This window comes from Mauremys reevesii, linkage group 3 (genome assembly GCF_016161935.1).
Source record: "Mauremys reevesii isolate NIE-2019 linkage group 3, ASM1616193v1, whole genome shotgun sequence".
NCBI classification, from domain to species: Eukaryota; Metazoa; Chordata; order Testudines; family Geoemydidae; genus Mauremys; species Mauremys reevesii.
This window is the reverse complement of record NC_052625.1, coordinates 97346021-97361466: the sequence shown is the minus strand read 5'-3', so window position 1 is coordinate 97361466 and position 15446 is coordinate 97346021. Positions and strand designations below refer to the sequence as shown.

The 15446-nt window shown below is 38.6% G+C and overlaps 1 protein-coding gene across 5 annotated transcripts in view; it reads left to right on the top strand.

Annotated features, from left to right (window-relative positions):
* ESR1 (estrogen receptor 1) overlaps positions 1–15446 on the top strand; it is a 285231-nt gene that overhangs the window by 236731 nt on the left and 33054 nt on the right. For all 5 annotated transcript variants that reach the window (XM_039530311.1, XM_039530314.1, XM_039530315.1 and 2 more), the window contains one exon: positions 14507–14645. In XM_039530311.1, coding sequence (XP_039386245.1) covers positions 14507–14645 — 139 coding nt within the window. The remainder of the gene's footprint in view (positions 1–14506; positions 14646–15446) is intronic.

The following is a 15446-nucleotide window of genomic DNA, read 5'->3' as shown; positions in this document are numbered from 1 at the left end:
TGATTTGTTACACGTTTGTCTGTGATGACATTCTAATCAGTTTTTCAGCTGTGATGAAGGATGAGTAGGGTTCATAGGTCCAGTTCAGATTGGATGCAGTTTCAGATGCTTATTCAGACTTCTCCCAAATCTTTGTATTGGAAATTTGGCTAAAAACTTAATGGGAACAAGCTTTCTCCACTTCCTAATTTCATCCAGTTTGGAAATAATGCAACAACAGTGCTTGGTATTTTGTTATTTCACTTTCCTGACCAAAGCCAGGAAATGCAGTGGCATGTGAAAATATACATTAAAATATTGTTTATATAACTTTTTCTGTAGTTTGCACTATGAGTGAAATTTTGGGCTTTCACCTGAATTGGGAATCAGCTTCAATTAGAGATGGCCAAAAACTGGAAAAGAGAGACATTTCTAATCTTCCTGAGAAATGGCAATTCAAGTGGGAAGCTGGGCAAGTTTAAGTCAGAACCTTGGTGAAATCAGCACGCTCCTGCAGAATGTCTTGATTTGATCAAATTGGTATTTTCTGATAGAAAAACATTCCATTGGAAAATTTCCAGCCAGTTGTAGCTTCAATGTATGTGTGGGCGCTTACTGTTACACATAAAAGGCAGATTTCTCCAGTTAGACTAACTGTGTTGTGTATGCATGCAAAGGATTTTCATTCACCCCAAGTTTCTTTGGTTGTTTGAGGCTTGGCAGGTGCCAGGGACTTCAGTAGATCTTGTTCAACAAGAGGTAGTTCACAGCAAAAGGAGCTTGAGCTTGTTAGGTAAGCGATGTGTTTTCTGGGAACATGCTGCTTGTTAACTGAAGTTTTACTAGACAAGAAAATGAATACAAATGGTCAGCTGCATTCCAACTTCTAAATCTTCCCCTTATGTATTCCTCTGCTCTCTTAGATTGTGACACTCCCACACAGCAGCTAAAGTGCTCATGCTATTGCAGTGGTTAAAGGAAATTGCTGCAATTAATTTTGCTGTCTCTTTTCTCTTTGATGTGTCCTCATGATTCCTTGGATGATTTTTCAGAGGTTGGATTCTATTCAAAACCAATTGTTTGGGAGTTGGGGGAATGAAAGGGGAAAAATAAATTTTTAATAAAGATTATAAAAGCATTATTTTTTCATTTGTACTTTCTGATGACAAGAAGAATGTCTCTAGTTGACGTTTAAATCATACACACGCTACATTTTAAAGCCCAATTATTATTTTTTTCTGCTTGGGTGACATATACAAGCCAATGCAGTTATTTTGAGAGAGAGAACATATATTTATATTTGGTTGGTATTGCGCACATACATACATGCAATAAGCAGGAGGAATTTTCCAAAATTCAGCCATAGGAAGATATAAAATGGCTGCAGGTGTCTTAGTGGAAGACTGATTTTATTTTCTAATGACTAAAAAGAACGACCAGACCATGAACCCTGAGGTTATGCTTCATTTCTTGGGTACAGTACATTATGTTCTGAACAGTTTCTAATTGTAGTCTTGAAGCTGTTTTAGTCTTCAGCTGCCTGACAGTTATTCCTCCCCCTCCCCCCCAGCCTTTGGATTGCAAAAGAATCCACTTTTCTGTTTGTCCCATATATTGCCATACCTGAAATGATGACTGACGGGTTCAGAGATAATCACAGTAGATATTAGACTGAAACATGCTGTGGGATAGAAAGCTTCGTAAAGCGTCTTCTTCTTTTTGGTTTTACTATGAAGAATAATAATAAAAAATCATACCTGTCATTTTTCTCAATTCTTTCAAAAGTCGGAAAGTGATTATACTCACAGAGGTGTTAAAAACAAAACTGAAACTTAAGCTTCCAAAAACTACCGATAGTAGGTGCTCTAGTGATTTTAAAAGGGAAAAACTAGGCCCAGGTGGAGGTTCAAAATAAATAGATATAGGCAAAGGCTTAAAATAGAGGAGAAGATGGAAACAGAGGTTTAAAAAAGAAAACAAATGGAAAGAAAAATGATAGGGGTAACATTTTCAAAAGCACATAAGTTTCATACCTCATGCCTATTTTCATACCTTAACATCTAATAAATGGGACTCAGGTTGCTGAGTCACTTACGTGCTTTTTAAAATTTTACCCCTATCGTTTTTACCCCTATCGTTTTAAAATAAGTTGGAACAACCAAATTGTTTTTTTAGACGTGTAACAGTATAAATGAATGCAGTTCATTGACAACCGGGGTAACTAATAATGACTTTTATCTATTTATATTTTTTTTAACGCATGTGCACGCGAGCATGTGTGTCCATCCATCTCCCCTACCCTTCGTATGTTTCTTTTCCTATTACATTGTACATTCCTCAGTGCAGAAATGGTACTTTTTGGTTCTGTAGAGTATCAAGAAGAACAGAGTCCTGGTCATGATTTTGGCCTCTAAGTGCTACTGCAGTATAAATAAATAATAAGTAGGTATTCTGCTTCTCTCACAGAATGAAACAAAAGGAAGTTGGCTACAATGGAGTCCTTTGTGGGTTTTTTTTAACTTTAAAAACAGTCCCCCTTTAGGTTTCAAAGGGACACTTTTCAGCATGCACAATGATCAAAATGGCTTTTTGAATACAAAAATCAGCCTACACAACAACTGTTTGGTTTTCTTCCTTTCATGGGCTGCACCTTCACTAAGCATTTTCAGAAATTCCCCAATGGGCTGGCACAGGTGTAGCAATGGTGGGAGCACTACCATAGACCAGCTACAGGCATTGTAATACTGGGTTGTCTTGATCTGCTCAGAGTAGGTTGGATGACACCATGCCAGCACCTGTGGAGCTGCACTGATTCTACACTAACAAAGAATTTCTGAGTAAGCTCAAATACAGACACAGGACTGGGCCACTTTCTTTTATAGCTGGCATATGCGTGATAAGACAATAGTAATAGAATGAAAGGTTTTGCTCAAATAATGGACTGTAACAACTACAAAAATAAACCCCTTATCTTAACCTTAGCATTTATCAGCCTCTGATTTAGACCACTGCTGGAACACAGCCTTTCCTTTTAGTAACGTTGTCATCTAGTTCAGTGGTTCTCAAACTTTTTTTTTTCGTGGACCATTTGAAAATTGCTGAGGGTTTCGGTGGACCACTTAATGATCTTTCCAAATGTTGTTTGTACCGTTAGCTAACTACTGTAAAGCGCTTCGGATAAAAGCACTATATTTTAAAAAATCCCTTAATAATAATGTTTTTTTGTTTTACAAATAAAAGCACACAACTCATATTTTAATATCAGTAGTCTTACCTTTTTAATGTAATGGATGTGCCCTCTCTCCCCCACCATGGCAGACCCCGAGCTGGGGATGTGAAGGAGGGCGGGATCTCTCTTCTGCCACAGTAGCCACAGAGCTGAGGCTGGGAAGGAGGGCCATCTCTCCCTGGCAGATGCAGCCATGGAGCTGGGGAAAGTCACCTCTTTCTCTGACCTCTGCAGCCCTGCACATCCCAAATTCCCCCCACCTCCTCTTCCCATCCCACTGCCCCCTCCCACCTACCCTCTATTCCCCCCCAAGGCCACCACCTCACCTTATGTGTGTGTCTTCTCCAGGGTCCAGGCACCTAATTTAAAGGAGCCATGCCTGCACGGCTCCACTAATTAGGTGGATGGCTTTTCATTTTCTCGTGTGTGGATGCCCAGGTGTGCACCTTAGAGGGAACTATCCACGGATCACTGAATGGAGCTCGCAGACCACAGTTTGAGAACCTCCAATCTAGTTAACTGATAAAACACATTGAATTCTCAATGAAGCACCCGAACCCATTTGTAGCCGTACCAAACATCGACTAATCAATAAAACAAAGGCTCCCTTCAACTGGACTGAAACCTGGAATAATTGTACAGTACTAAGTATCCAGGGAGGAGGAGGGAGACCTGCTCCTGTACCACTAAAGCCAGTGTGAGTTTTGCCATTGACTGTTTGTTTCTTGACTTCAGTGGGAGAAGCATAAGGCTTGTGTTGCTCTGTGGGCAGTCAAGGCCTTATCCATTTGGATTGTAAATCTGAATTTCCCAAGGAAAACAGACAACCTTAAAGGGAAAGAAAGAATAAACAGCAGAAAGAAGGTGATACATTCATCAAAACCTAGCACGAGTCCTGGATAAGCATTACTGGACAACTAGATTAGGGACACAGCAGAAGCAAACAATTAACAACACATGCTACGGACAACAAATGTGTGTTGTTATATTTGACTGTTATATAGTGATGAACATCATTTTGCTGATCTTTGTTATATCAAAATAATTGTTTCTTAGAGGCAAAATACAGAAGTTATTCCTTTTACCTTTATAAATACAGTATAACAAACTCTTACTGGCAAGTTGGCAGCCTTTACTAACAAATAATCTTTAAAAATAACCATTTTACATAAATACTCCAAAAGATTTTCTTTGAGGTGGATGGGGAAGTTGGGTCAAGCCAGATGCAATGATTCTCAGTTACTTTGCTCATATTAATGAAGGTTTGTACGGACTAATCTGTGTGCCTTTATTTCATTCCAGCCAGGACTTTCTGCTCACATTTTAAAATCAGTTACTCCCAGCTCTCATATAGTGAGGCTTTCATCTGCTCTTTAGGAACAGTTTGGTTTCACTTGACTTTATTTGTTCTTTTAATTGATTCACAAGTACCAGAGTGAAGGTTGAACTAGATTTCAAAGACAGTTCTGCAGCTTGAAGATTTTAGAGGATTTGAGTCTGGTACCTGGGAGCCAGATGTGTCTAAATCCTAATTCCAGTCTGCCACTGACTCGCTGTGCAGCCCTGCACAGAGCACTTAACCCGGCTGTGCGCCATCTGTAAAATGCAGTTAATAATATTTAATGCCCTTTGAAAATGTGAAGTGCTGTCTGAGTGCTAAGTATTTTTATGATGTTGCCCTGATGGAAAGCTTTAACATATTTGTACAAAATGGTCATGTTAATGCACTTTCTGGAATATTCTTTTGTTAACAAAATGACTGCATTGCCAAATGAAAGTACATTTCACTCAATTTAGACGTTGTGAAACATGCTGAAAAAAGCCAGGAAATTAAGTTATGGTTGATACTTAGCCTCATGGTGACCTGCAGAGAGAGTTTTTTTTTCCCCAATGAAAAACACGAAACCTATTTTTTTTTAAATCCTACATAAAGAACAGAATATATAGGAAGATCAAGGGCCCGATCCTATTCCCACTGAAGTCAATGGGAGGACTGCTTGTGCAAGAGAATTGGGCTTTTTGGCTACAATCATACACAGCCTTAACTTTATGTACCTGAGTATGAGACTACACCCATGCAGAGAGTTAAGCATATGCATAAGTCTTTGCAGGATCAGCTCTTTAATTAGTCAGGATCAGGTCTGTGTGTTGTCCCACTGAATTCTAGTGGGACTATTAAAGTTATGCACATGCATAAAAGTTTCTAGGATGGAGGCCCCAGAAACAATACAGCCCTTTCATCGCCAACATTTTGAGATAAAGTGAGTAAAAATAAGCCATTCCTTTAGCCTCACCCTTGTCTTAGAATCTGAGTCTGCACTTTCAGTATCTCCCTACTACTGTTGATTGTAGTGCATGGATCAGTGTTCACATTGCACTCCCCGTCAGTGGCCGGGCCGGGGAAGCTAATGATCCAATCAGCGGATTAAATTTGGTGGTTAATCCTGGTTGTGTGCCACCTGAGGCACATTGAACATCCACTAAGAAGACCACTGTTGATAACTTCAAAGCCACCATTGACCTTCAGTAATAATTATTGTTCTTTATGTATTTGAGTGCTGGAAATGTATTTGATGCTGTACAACCTTTACAGGAAAACCGTGTCTGCCTCAATGCACTTGCAATTCATGGTAGAGAATATACAACATGAGGGGGAAAGCAATGTGTAAAAATCAAAATTATCTAAAGCCATTGGAGCGTATCCTCTCTTGGCACATCTCCTTTTAAGAACTGAAGCTGGTTTTGTTTCCATTCTGTTCTCTATAGGTTCTTATACCATGCTCATCCAGGGAATATCTGAGCACCTTCCAGTAATGCATTAAAAACATGACTAACTTCTGTTCTTGTTCTCAGCCTGAGAGGGAAGCTTGTTGTGAGAGTAGTTCTTCCCAGGATGTCAGATTTATCTAACTAGATCTATTTTAATCTATCACCATTTCTTCATGTTTGTGCTGGGGCTGATGGTAGCTATTCGTTGAGGGATGTTACCTCATAACCATCTTCCCCCTCCTCCCCCCACCATTGTGTGTCTGCCTCATTTCCATAGAGCTTTGTTCCCAGTGTAGATTGATGCCTTTTGTACCTGATTTTGAAGGGTTGAATTACTACATAAAACAGTAGAAAGCAGCTTCTATTAATGTGTAATGCTATTTTTCAAAACTTTCAATACTGCAAATAACAATAGTTTGTTATAATGAATACCAAGGTATGTGAAAAGGGGACCATATCTCAAATTTCCCTGAAGTCCCTAGATGGTAGTGTCTTCTACAGTGTATGGATTATAAGAGACCTCTTGTTGTTGGTTTGAAGACCTTATAGACAAAAGCCAGGAAATTCAATATTAAGTTGTCTCAGTAGGTCCTATTGTTTATCTTGGGAACAATGGGATGGGCTTTGGATAGAGGGGCAGCTTTAACTTTGAATTTCCTGGGGTTTTGTTGTTGTTTGTTAGGTTTTTTAAAGTGTTTATGTTAGTATAGTAAAGATGAACACAGCTTGTTTTAAGTATTTCATATTGGGCTGATTAGAAAGTTCTGTTCAAAGGGAACAAAAACAAGATTTTTTGTCTCTTGTATAACGTCCTGTTGAGCCTTTTAGTAATGTGTTGCTCACTGGAAAATAGTAGGAAAATATAAAAATCCCACATCTTGCATGGATGCTCCGAGAATGGAGAATTTGGTTTGATACATCAGATGATAGATGAAGTCTGAACTATGTCATATGTCGTTAATTTGGAAAGGGTTTGGTGAAATAGTTTCATATGGATTATGGCCTGGAACAGCAATAAGCAAGGGACAATGTCCAGCAGTCAAGAGACAGATGATAAAAAGGATACAAAGATAATCTTTAATAATTTTTTCCTAATTGCTTTTCATTTTCTTTTTTTATTTGATTTTACACATGTGTTTTTTATGGCCCACTGAATTTTATGGCTCTTTGATCATTAGAAATTGTGCCCCATTGTAGTCTACTTTGCATATGAAAAGTTGCCTGTTTGCCTTATTTCACAGCCACACCTGAGGCAGCCTACAGACTGAGGACAATTTATGTACTTCCTTTTACTTCCTGGCCTTAGATGGAGTAGGTTGGGAGATGGTGGGACAACATATTTCATCTCAGCCAGAGCAACAGAGAGGGTTTATCTATCATTAGAAGGGTTGACTCCCGAGTACTTCGTTCCCTTCAGTAACCAGAAATGTTGCTGCTTTTGACATTTTTCCAGGAGTTATTAGTGAACACCTTTGCCCAAGAAATTACAGTTCTAGAATCCAGTGAAGTTGGAAGCCATTGACAGATGTTTATTTACTTTTGATATCAATGTTGGAATCTTAGTGGGGAAAAACTTCTTGACTAGTGAGTGGAAAACCCAAAGGGGTTGGATAGTTGGTTCTGCTCAGATATACACATTTGGTCTAATACTGGTCTTTTGCCTTGCTGTGGTGTGGCAAAGAGGCCAAAAAACTATCCTAAGTGGTCAACTATTCTGGAGGAATCCCTGGCTGGCATTCTGCTAGAGCTGGAGCACATTGCAACTTGGTGTTCCCTGATGGTGTAATGGCCTATTCAGGGAGTATTGCAGGCAAGTGTAGTTTTAGTGCAGGGTTAGGCAACCTATGGCACGCATGCCGAAGGTGGCACGCAAGCTGATTTTCAGTGGCACTCACACTGCCCGGGTCCTGGCCACTGGTCCGGGGGACTCTGCATTTTAATTTAATTTTAAATGAAGTTTCTTAAACATTGTAAAAATCTTATTTACTTTACATACAACAATAGTTTAGTTATATATTATAGACTTACAGAAAGAGACCTTCTAAAAACGTTAAAATGTATTACTGGTACACAAAACCTTAAATTAGAGTGAATAAATGAAGACTCGGCACACCACTCCTGAAAGGTTGCCGACCTCTGTTTTAGTGCATCCTCAGCTACAAACTATGTTTGGGAGATGACGGAAAACAGGCCAGAGGATTCCAAAATAGTTCCTTTGTGATTCTTTACCTAAGTTGCACCCGCTAGTCGCTCCTCCTGCCCAAGGATTTGAACAATCCAAAACTCTTAGGAATGCAAAACTGGCTGAAAATCTCAGAACAGTAGGGTTTCTGAAAATATTTATTGTATTTCCCCTTTTCCATTGGGCTAGAAATAGTGAACTGTGAAATTTTTAGGGGTTCTTGGCCTGGCCAGAGCCTGGAAAGGCAGAGGCCACAAAAAGTAGAAAAATTAGTTAGAAGGGAAAAAGAAGACCAAAGTTTTGGTTCAAGTCTTGAGCAAAGGTTTAAATTCTTACTTTATTCAAATCACTTTGTCTATATTTGTTCTTGACCCCCCCAAAAAAAATAACACTGTGTGGAGTAAAGAGCCAGAGTGATGTGATGTAGAAGATGGATTGATGTATCCTGGAGATAGGAATAAAGTTTGACCTACAGCATTACTGGATAAGTTATGGAAAAGAAAAAATAAGAACTGCAAATAATGTATTTGTTTTAACAAGAACTCAAGAGACGGTTAACGGAATATTGTATGAACAGAGGGATGAGGCTAAAGGCTGATCTCTTTAAGGTCTGCTTGAAATGTTGTATGTGAGTGTGTTTTTTTTCTTTGCTTTGCTTTGCTTTTTTCTTCCACCAAATGGAGTTTGAGTTTTAGGAATATTTATGTTAATGTGGCAGGCGTCACCTACTTGCAATTTTTTTTAACGTACATCTGTACCTGAGAGACTGTGATTATAATCCATGATATAAAAAATAAGAAAAGCAGATATATTTATAATTGTATCAGAGGATAAACTGAGGATGACTTATTAGTATCGTTTCCTACTGCAAGAGAAACTTTATACATTTCATCTGGCGAGCCTTGGTCTATTTTTCAAGAAATGATAGACGTTCACTGTAATGATCCTCCTTGTGGTGTGAAGGCAATCAATGGGATTGTTTTTGCATATGTAGGCTGACAGCCTTGTTTGTATGGCTTTAGTTCCTTTCCCTCCTTCTTCTGAAAATTGTGGTGAGTATGCTATTTGGGGAATAAAGAAGTGCAAGATAGCTGTCAAAATTATAGAATCTTATTATAATATCGCACCGCTTTTAAAGCCTTCTGTGGAGGGCATTTAGGTTTGAAGAGAGCTCCCGTATGCTTTCAAGTCTACACCTCTTTTACTTAGTTAGGATAACTCATCCACCGTTTATATAAGGTATTATCTAATTTAGTTTTGAACTTTTCCATAGGCCACACTGGAAAAATTCCTCTACTGACCCCTTAAAAGTAAAATAAGTGAATAAATGAAAGCTCCTTCTGCATCATTTTGATAATTTTGTAATTATGCAGATCTTTTGAAAGTTTAATACCCTTTTCTGCAGTCCCTTCCACTAAGCAGTAAAGGAGAAAGATGTTCTAGATAACAAGTTGTCTGTCAGACCTTGAGGGAGTTGTAAATACAAATGATGTAAAGCAAGTCACTAGTGTCTTATAATGAATGTATAGGGTCTGATCCTTCCCTATTGAAACTGATGGGAGTTTGGCCACTGGCTTGAATAGGAGCATGGTTTTGTCTAACACGCTGAAGAAATCTGAATCCATTGGCTTTGTGGATTGGACTCTTAATAACCAGCTCCTGGCTGGGTTGCTTCACATTTGTGTTTAAAACATTCTCGCTGTTCATAAGCAAGATGCAGGTATCAGTAAAGCTCCAACAGAAGAACACAAAGTCACCTGCAAGCTTGATAGTGGAGATGTGGGTTCCAACATACAAGTGGTTGTTGTCCCTGAAACACACAGACAACAAGTGCCCTTTGTCAAGGAACTTGGAACAGTGGAAGAGTTTCTTGCACTTGCAGTTCAGCAAACACATTATTTCTTGTGTTCTGAATCAAATTTAAATGAATGTGAACGCATCAGTGTAACAAGAAATGAAAACCAATTGACCACTACATAGTGTTGTGTCAAAACAAAACAACTTTGTGCACAAACATCTTCCATGAAGTCAGCATGGGAATAAATTCTACCCCAGCAGCCACTGACGTGATTGGGTGCCTTCCCAACTACCTTGAAATACTTTCCATGGTGACACTTCCTCCAGTAGGAATGCTCCAAATGCTAAATAAAGAAGGTTATGAGAGTCTACAGAGGTATGTGCTTCCTCCCACCATGTGTGGCTACTCTGTCTGTTTTCAGATGGTGGGACCTGCAAACTTTGAATCCCCAGTCTTATTCCATTTTTTGTAGTCAATCAGTGAAGGAATATGGTATTGCTTCCGCTCCATTGATTTGCTGCTGCTTTAACATGCTCTGCCTCTCTGGTATAAGGTATAATATATCAGCTGGTGTATGCGGCATATACTGCTGCCTTCTACAGGATAGTGTATGTGTCAACTGGAGCCTGTGACAGCTCTATTTGTAGGCAGAACTGGGCTGATTTTATAGTTTATTATTAATTTGTCAGCAGTGGAGTGTGTTGTTTTTTTTAAAAGCACCAAAATGAGATATTAGAATCTGGAAGAATTTCACTTTCAGACTTTAACAACATGAATGTAGCCAAAAATGGGATTTTATGAATGTACGCCGTACATTTTGAGTGTCGGTAATGAAAAAAAGTAATGCAGTATCCCAATCTATAGATCTGGCAAAGTGTTTTATTAAGTAAGCACTTTGTTGCTTCCTGTCTTTAAATGTCATGTAGACTTGCTGCTAGGGATGAGCAAATTTTTTCCTAAATGTCCTTTTTGGGTTTCAAAATTCAGTTTAAAATTGAATGTTATTGCTCTGATGTGGGGATGGGGGACGAAAGGGGGACCAAAACATAGCCAGTGAAAAAATATAGGGTTAAAAATGGAGCAGAAAATAGGCAGAGTGAAAAACAAAGACACGAGCGCATGTGAGAAATGGAACAGAGGAAGAGAAGTTCTATTTGGGGGAAATAAACATTCTATAAAGGGCAGTCTAGCATTGATACACTGTTTTCTATCACTAACTTGTAGCAGAGGCCTCCCTTTCGTTTGAAAAATGTGGTTTTGCTTTTTTAAAAACAGAATAAAATAAGTTAAAATAACAGGAAGAAAAGGCTTACAACTCCTAATTCGCAAACCCAATAAACAGTTCACAAAACTTTAAGTTCCATGACGTTCGCTCATTTCCAGTTACTCTGTTCCTAAGCAATAGCAATGGCTGTATTTCTGAGGTGGGTGAAGTTGGTTCTTATGTTTTATTAAATGATTTGGGAACTTTTGGAATGAAAAGAGCTATGTGGGATGCTATTGTTGTTACTTAACTTATTACTCTGCTGAGTTTCAAAAAGGAAGTGGTGGCTTTGTTTGTTTTTGCTTTTAGGTTGAATCCAAATGTGAAATATGGCTCTAGCTTTACAGGAGTGCCAAAAATTTGGCATTCAAAGTACTGTAAAACTACCACAGTTTTACAGTGTAGTGGATTAGGACAATTGCAAAAAATTCAAATTGTCTGCAGCATATTCTTTTTCTTAGAAGCATTCCATTGTGGGACAGTGTGAAATGGTGGCGATATAATTGGCTTTTAATATGCTGAATGGGAATTTGAAATAATGGTAATCTGGGGGGCAAACTGCAAAAGAAAAGTAGTGATACTCTTCCAGGTTATTGCTTACAACCCAAGTACCACCAACCAGAGGCACTAAAATGAGACGCACCACTTACACTAGATAGCTTGCATAGCCTGACCATTTTTCTTATTCCTTGCACACTCTGCATGCAGTGATGTCAGGTTATCTTTATCTGTGTTCATTCTTGCATGCTTTGATTAGCACTGAGAGAGTTAACAACGTTCATGTTTAGGCTGCAGCTCTATTGTTTTAGGCTGTCTACAAATTCAGGCAGACATCAGTGTATCAGTGCACAGTTTATGGTTGCAAAGAGAAACTTCAAAGTGGGAGAAAATTACTTTTTTTAAGAAATGAAAGCTTAGATTTTTGGACACAAGATTGCGTCCTCCAAAACAGTAGCAGCATAGTGAGCTGTGCTGAGCTGGCCCACTTCACCCTCGTTTGTCATATCTGAAAGGATTTAATCCAGGATATAATCAAGTTCACCAACAATTTGAGTAGGATGCAGTTCACAAACAGACCTGTTTAACACTCAACAGCATTACATATAAATCCATAGTTCAGTGTTTTGAGGGAAAGAAGTGAACATATTTTTTATTTTCTATGAATTAGATCTGTTCTTTCTCCTCTTTATGTACTAATTCAAAACCACATTTTTAACACAACAAACAGCTTGAAATGTGGAGATAAATACAATACCAGTTTCTTAGACATCTCAATGTAGTGAAGAGAGAGAGAAACCAATTCTACACTATTGACTACATACAGTAGTATATTACTTGGAAATTATTCATTTACTTCTTCTGAGAATATTATTTGAAAGCCAAGAGCACTTACTTGGTTAATAAGGCTGTTTACCATGTAACCTGTGTGCCTTAATGTGCAAGTATGAATCATTTATAAAATCTTTAAAAATATTTCACAGTGGTAAAGATCAGCAGTATGGTTCAAGTGTTCAGATCAGAGTTACATTGTATTGGAGAGAACTATATACAAATGATAAATAACATTTGTTTCAAGAGAATTTCTATGTATTTTGTATATTATCAATCTCTCTATAAATTCAGACTGGAATTTCAAATTCAGACTAGAAATAAGGCACACATTTTTAAATGTGAGGGTAATTATCCATTGGAAAAACTTACCAAGGTTGGGCAGTCTCCATCAGTAGTCATTTTTAAATCAAGATTGGATGTTTTTGTAAAAGATCCGCTCTAGGAATTATTTGGGAGAAGTTCTGTGGCCTGTGTTATACAAGAGGTCAGACTAGATGAGACCAGTGGTTCCTTCTAGACTTGGAATCTACGAACCTTTTAATGAAGTACATATAGATATGTTATTTTGTAACTGGTCTCTTTTTGTTCACTTCATGTTGTTGTACATCTTTATAACTTCCAGGATATGTTTTGTGTCATCTAGTAGGTTATATTATGCAACCAATACATTATTTATTCCTTTGGACTGAATGTAGTGCTTATAAAAAGAGCCCGATTGTCAGACCTGGAAACTGAAGTCCCTCTATCTGCAGAACATGTACAGCAAGGGCAATAGTAGTGGATGCTTCTCCTCACTGCCCTACCAATTTACTGCAACCCTAGAAGAGACAACTTCTAGGAATGAGATGATTCAGTCTCCATACTCAGTAAAGCCTGGGTGTGTCTATTGTGATGATTGTAACTGGGTGGGGTTGTTTTGTTTTTGTGATATGGACATCTGTGTAGTGCTATTAATCTTACCAACTCATTTCACTAGGCAAACAGATGATAATGGCAGCCAACCAAAGCAGAAGATCATTCTCTAAGACTTTTTGATACCAGGGACTGGCTTACTGCCTTCCTAAACTGTGCCAAGGAGATCTCAGGGACTGGTGCCAGTCCACAGACTGGTCATTGAGAAACACTGCTCTAAGAAACTACTTTGTTTCAGGCCAGTGACATAGAGCCTAATCTGGTTTTACACCCGTATATCTACACTGAAGTTATTGCTGCTTTATATCAGTGTAACTAAATCAGAATCAGGGCCATAGGAGTTGAAAGGCTGTGTATCTCATTAGCATATCACTTGACTACCCAGACAATGTGCTTTTTATTTTACCATTTATTTATTTCCTTGCTGACACAGTCTCTTCCATTATTATTATTATTTTATTTATTAATTTGTATTGACATATCATTCAGAAGCCACATTTATATCCGCTCCATCACACCAAGGGCTGTACAAATGCATAGTAAGAGACAGACTGCAGTGTCTTCGGTGAAGGGACTAACTCACTACAAAAGAAAATTGTTGCATCTAGGAGCTGCAGTTAGGCTTTCATAAGTACTTGCTAATATATTTGTAGCACTGTCTCAGGCAAAAGCACAAACTCAACATTTACAAGGTGCTTAGTTGCTCCAGAGCTCATGCAACATCTGTTCTACCATGAAGTTCATAATGTTCCAGGTTCTGGTGATTAGAGCCATTATTGCGAACTATTAGTCAGTTTTGCCATTTTGTCATATTTTCTAAATGGATGGTAAAAATGATAACTAGTATATGTAGATATGAGTCAGACATGAAAACAAGGAACTAATTTTTTTTTTAATTCAGACCATCTAGAACCCAGCCCTAAAGCCTCCTAATACAGCCTGTTATCTGATTTTCTAAATACTTCGGTTTACTAACAGAAATATTTAATTATTGTTTTCACACAGAGTATGGATCTCCTGTAACCTGTTTATTTTTTTCAGGGTTTGTGGATTTAACACTCCATGATCAGGTACATCTACTGGAATGTGCCTGGTTAGAGATACTGATGATTGGCTTAGTCTGGCGTTCAATGGAACATCCAGGAAAACTCTTATTTGCACCTAATCTATTACTGGACAGGTTAGTCCACTTATTATTTATTTTTGTTTGTTTGTTTGTTTATTTATTTATTTATTTATTTATTTATTTATTTAAATGAAATGTATCTCTACCACGTTTAGTCATTTTTAGCCTGCAGCCATCCCACCTGATGCTGAGATCCCATCACATTTCATAAATTAAGTAGCACTGGCCTAGTTAGTATTGAAAGAGGTACCTCTAAAGAACGCCACCGAAGGTGTTGTTAGAAGTGGTGTTGGTGATTCAATAAATGGCACTTTTAGTTGTGAGCTAATATGGTGTTAGAAGGTCCTCTCCTGCTGCAGGTGCTTACTTTCAAAGGAGACAGAAAACGAAGGTACTTGCCATTTGTAGTCCTTAAAGAGTCCATTGCGCTTTTGGCAAGGGTAAGGATACGGAATCCAGTGTTCTGACCAGAAGCCATTTTGTTTATTATTTCTGCCTCCTAAAAAATCTCCCCTGCAGTTTCAGCCAGTTTTATACTAGTGCTATGTGCCATTAAACAGCTGCCTCTTGCCATTTTAGAGGAGACTACTTTTCCACTGTAGAGGAAAACCATATGCTAGACCTCACTCTGTTTTGTGATAGTCTGGTTATACCAAGCCACCCAAAAGCTGGCTTAACTGACCGCATTTCGGCAGCGAGGGGCCCTTCAGTGCTGCTGAAGATATGGAGTGACTGAAGGGCCCCTCGCCGCCAAAATGCCACTGAAGACCCAGACCGCCGCTGCTTCCCCTCTTTGCCCCAGGCCCCTTGAATCCTCTGGGCGGCCCTGCCTTGGGCAGTAGAATAATGAAAACA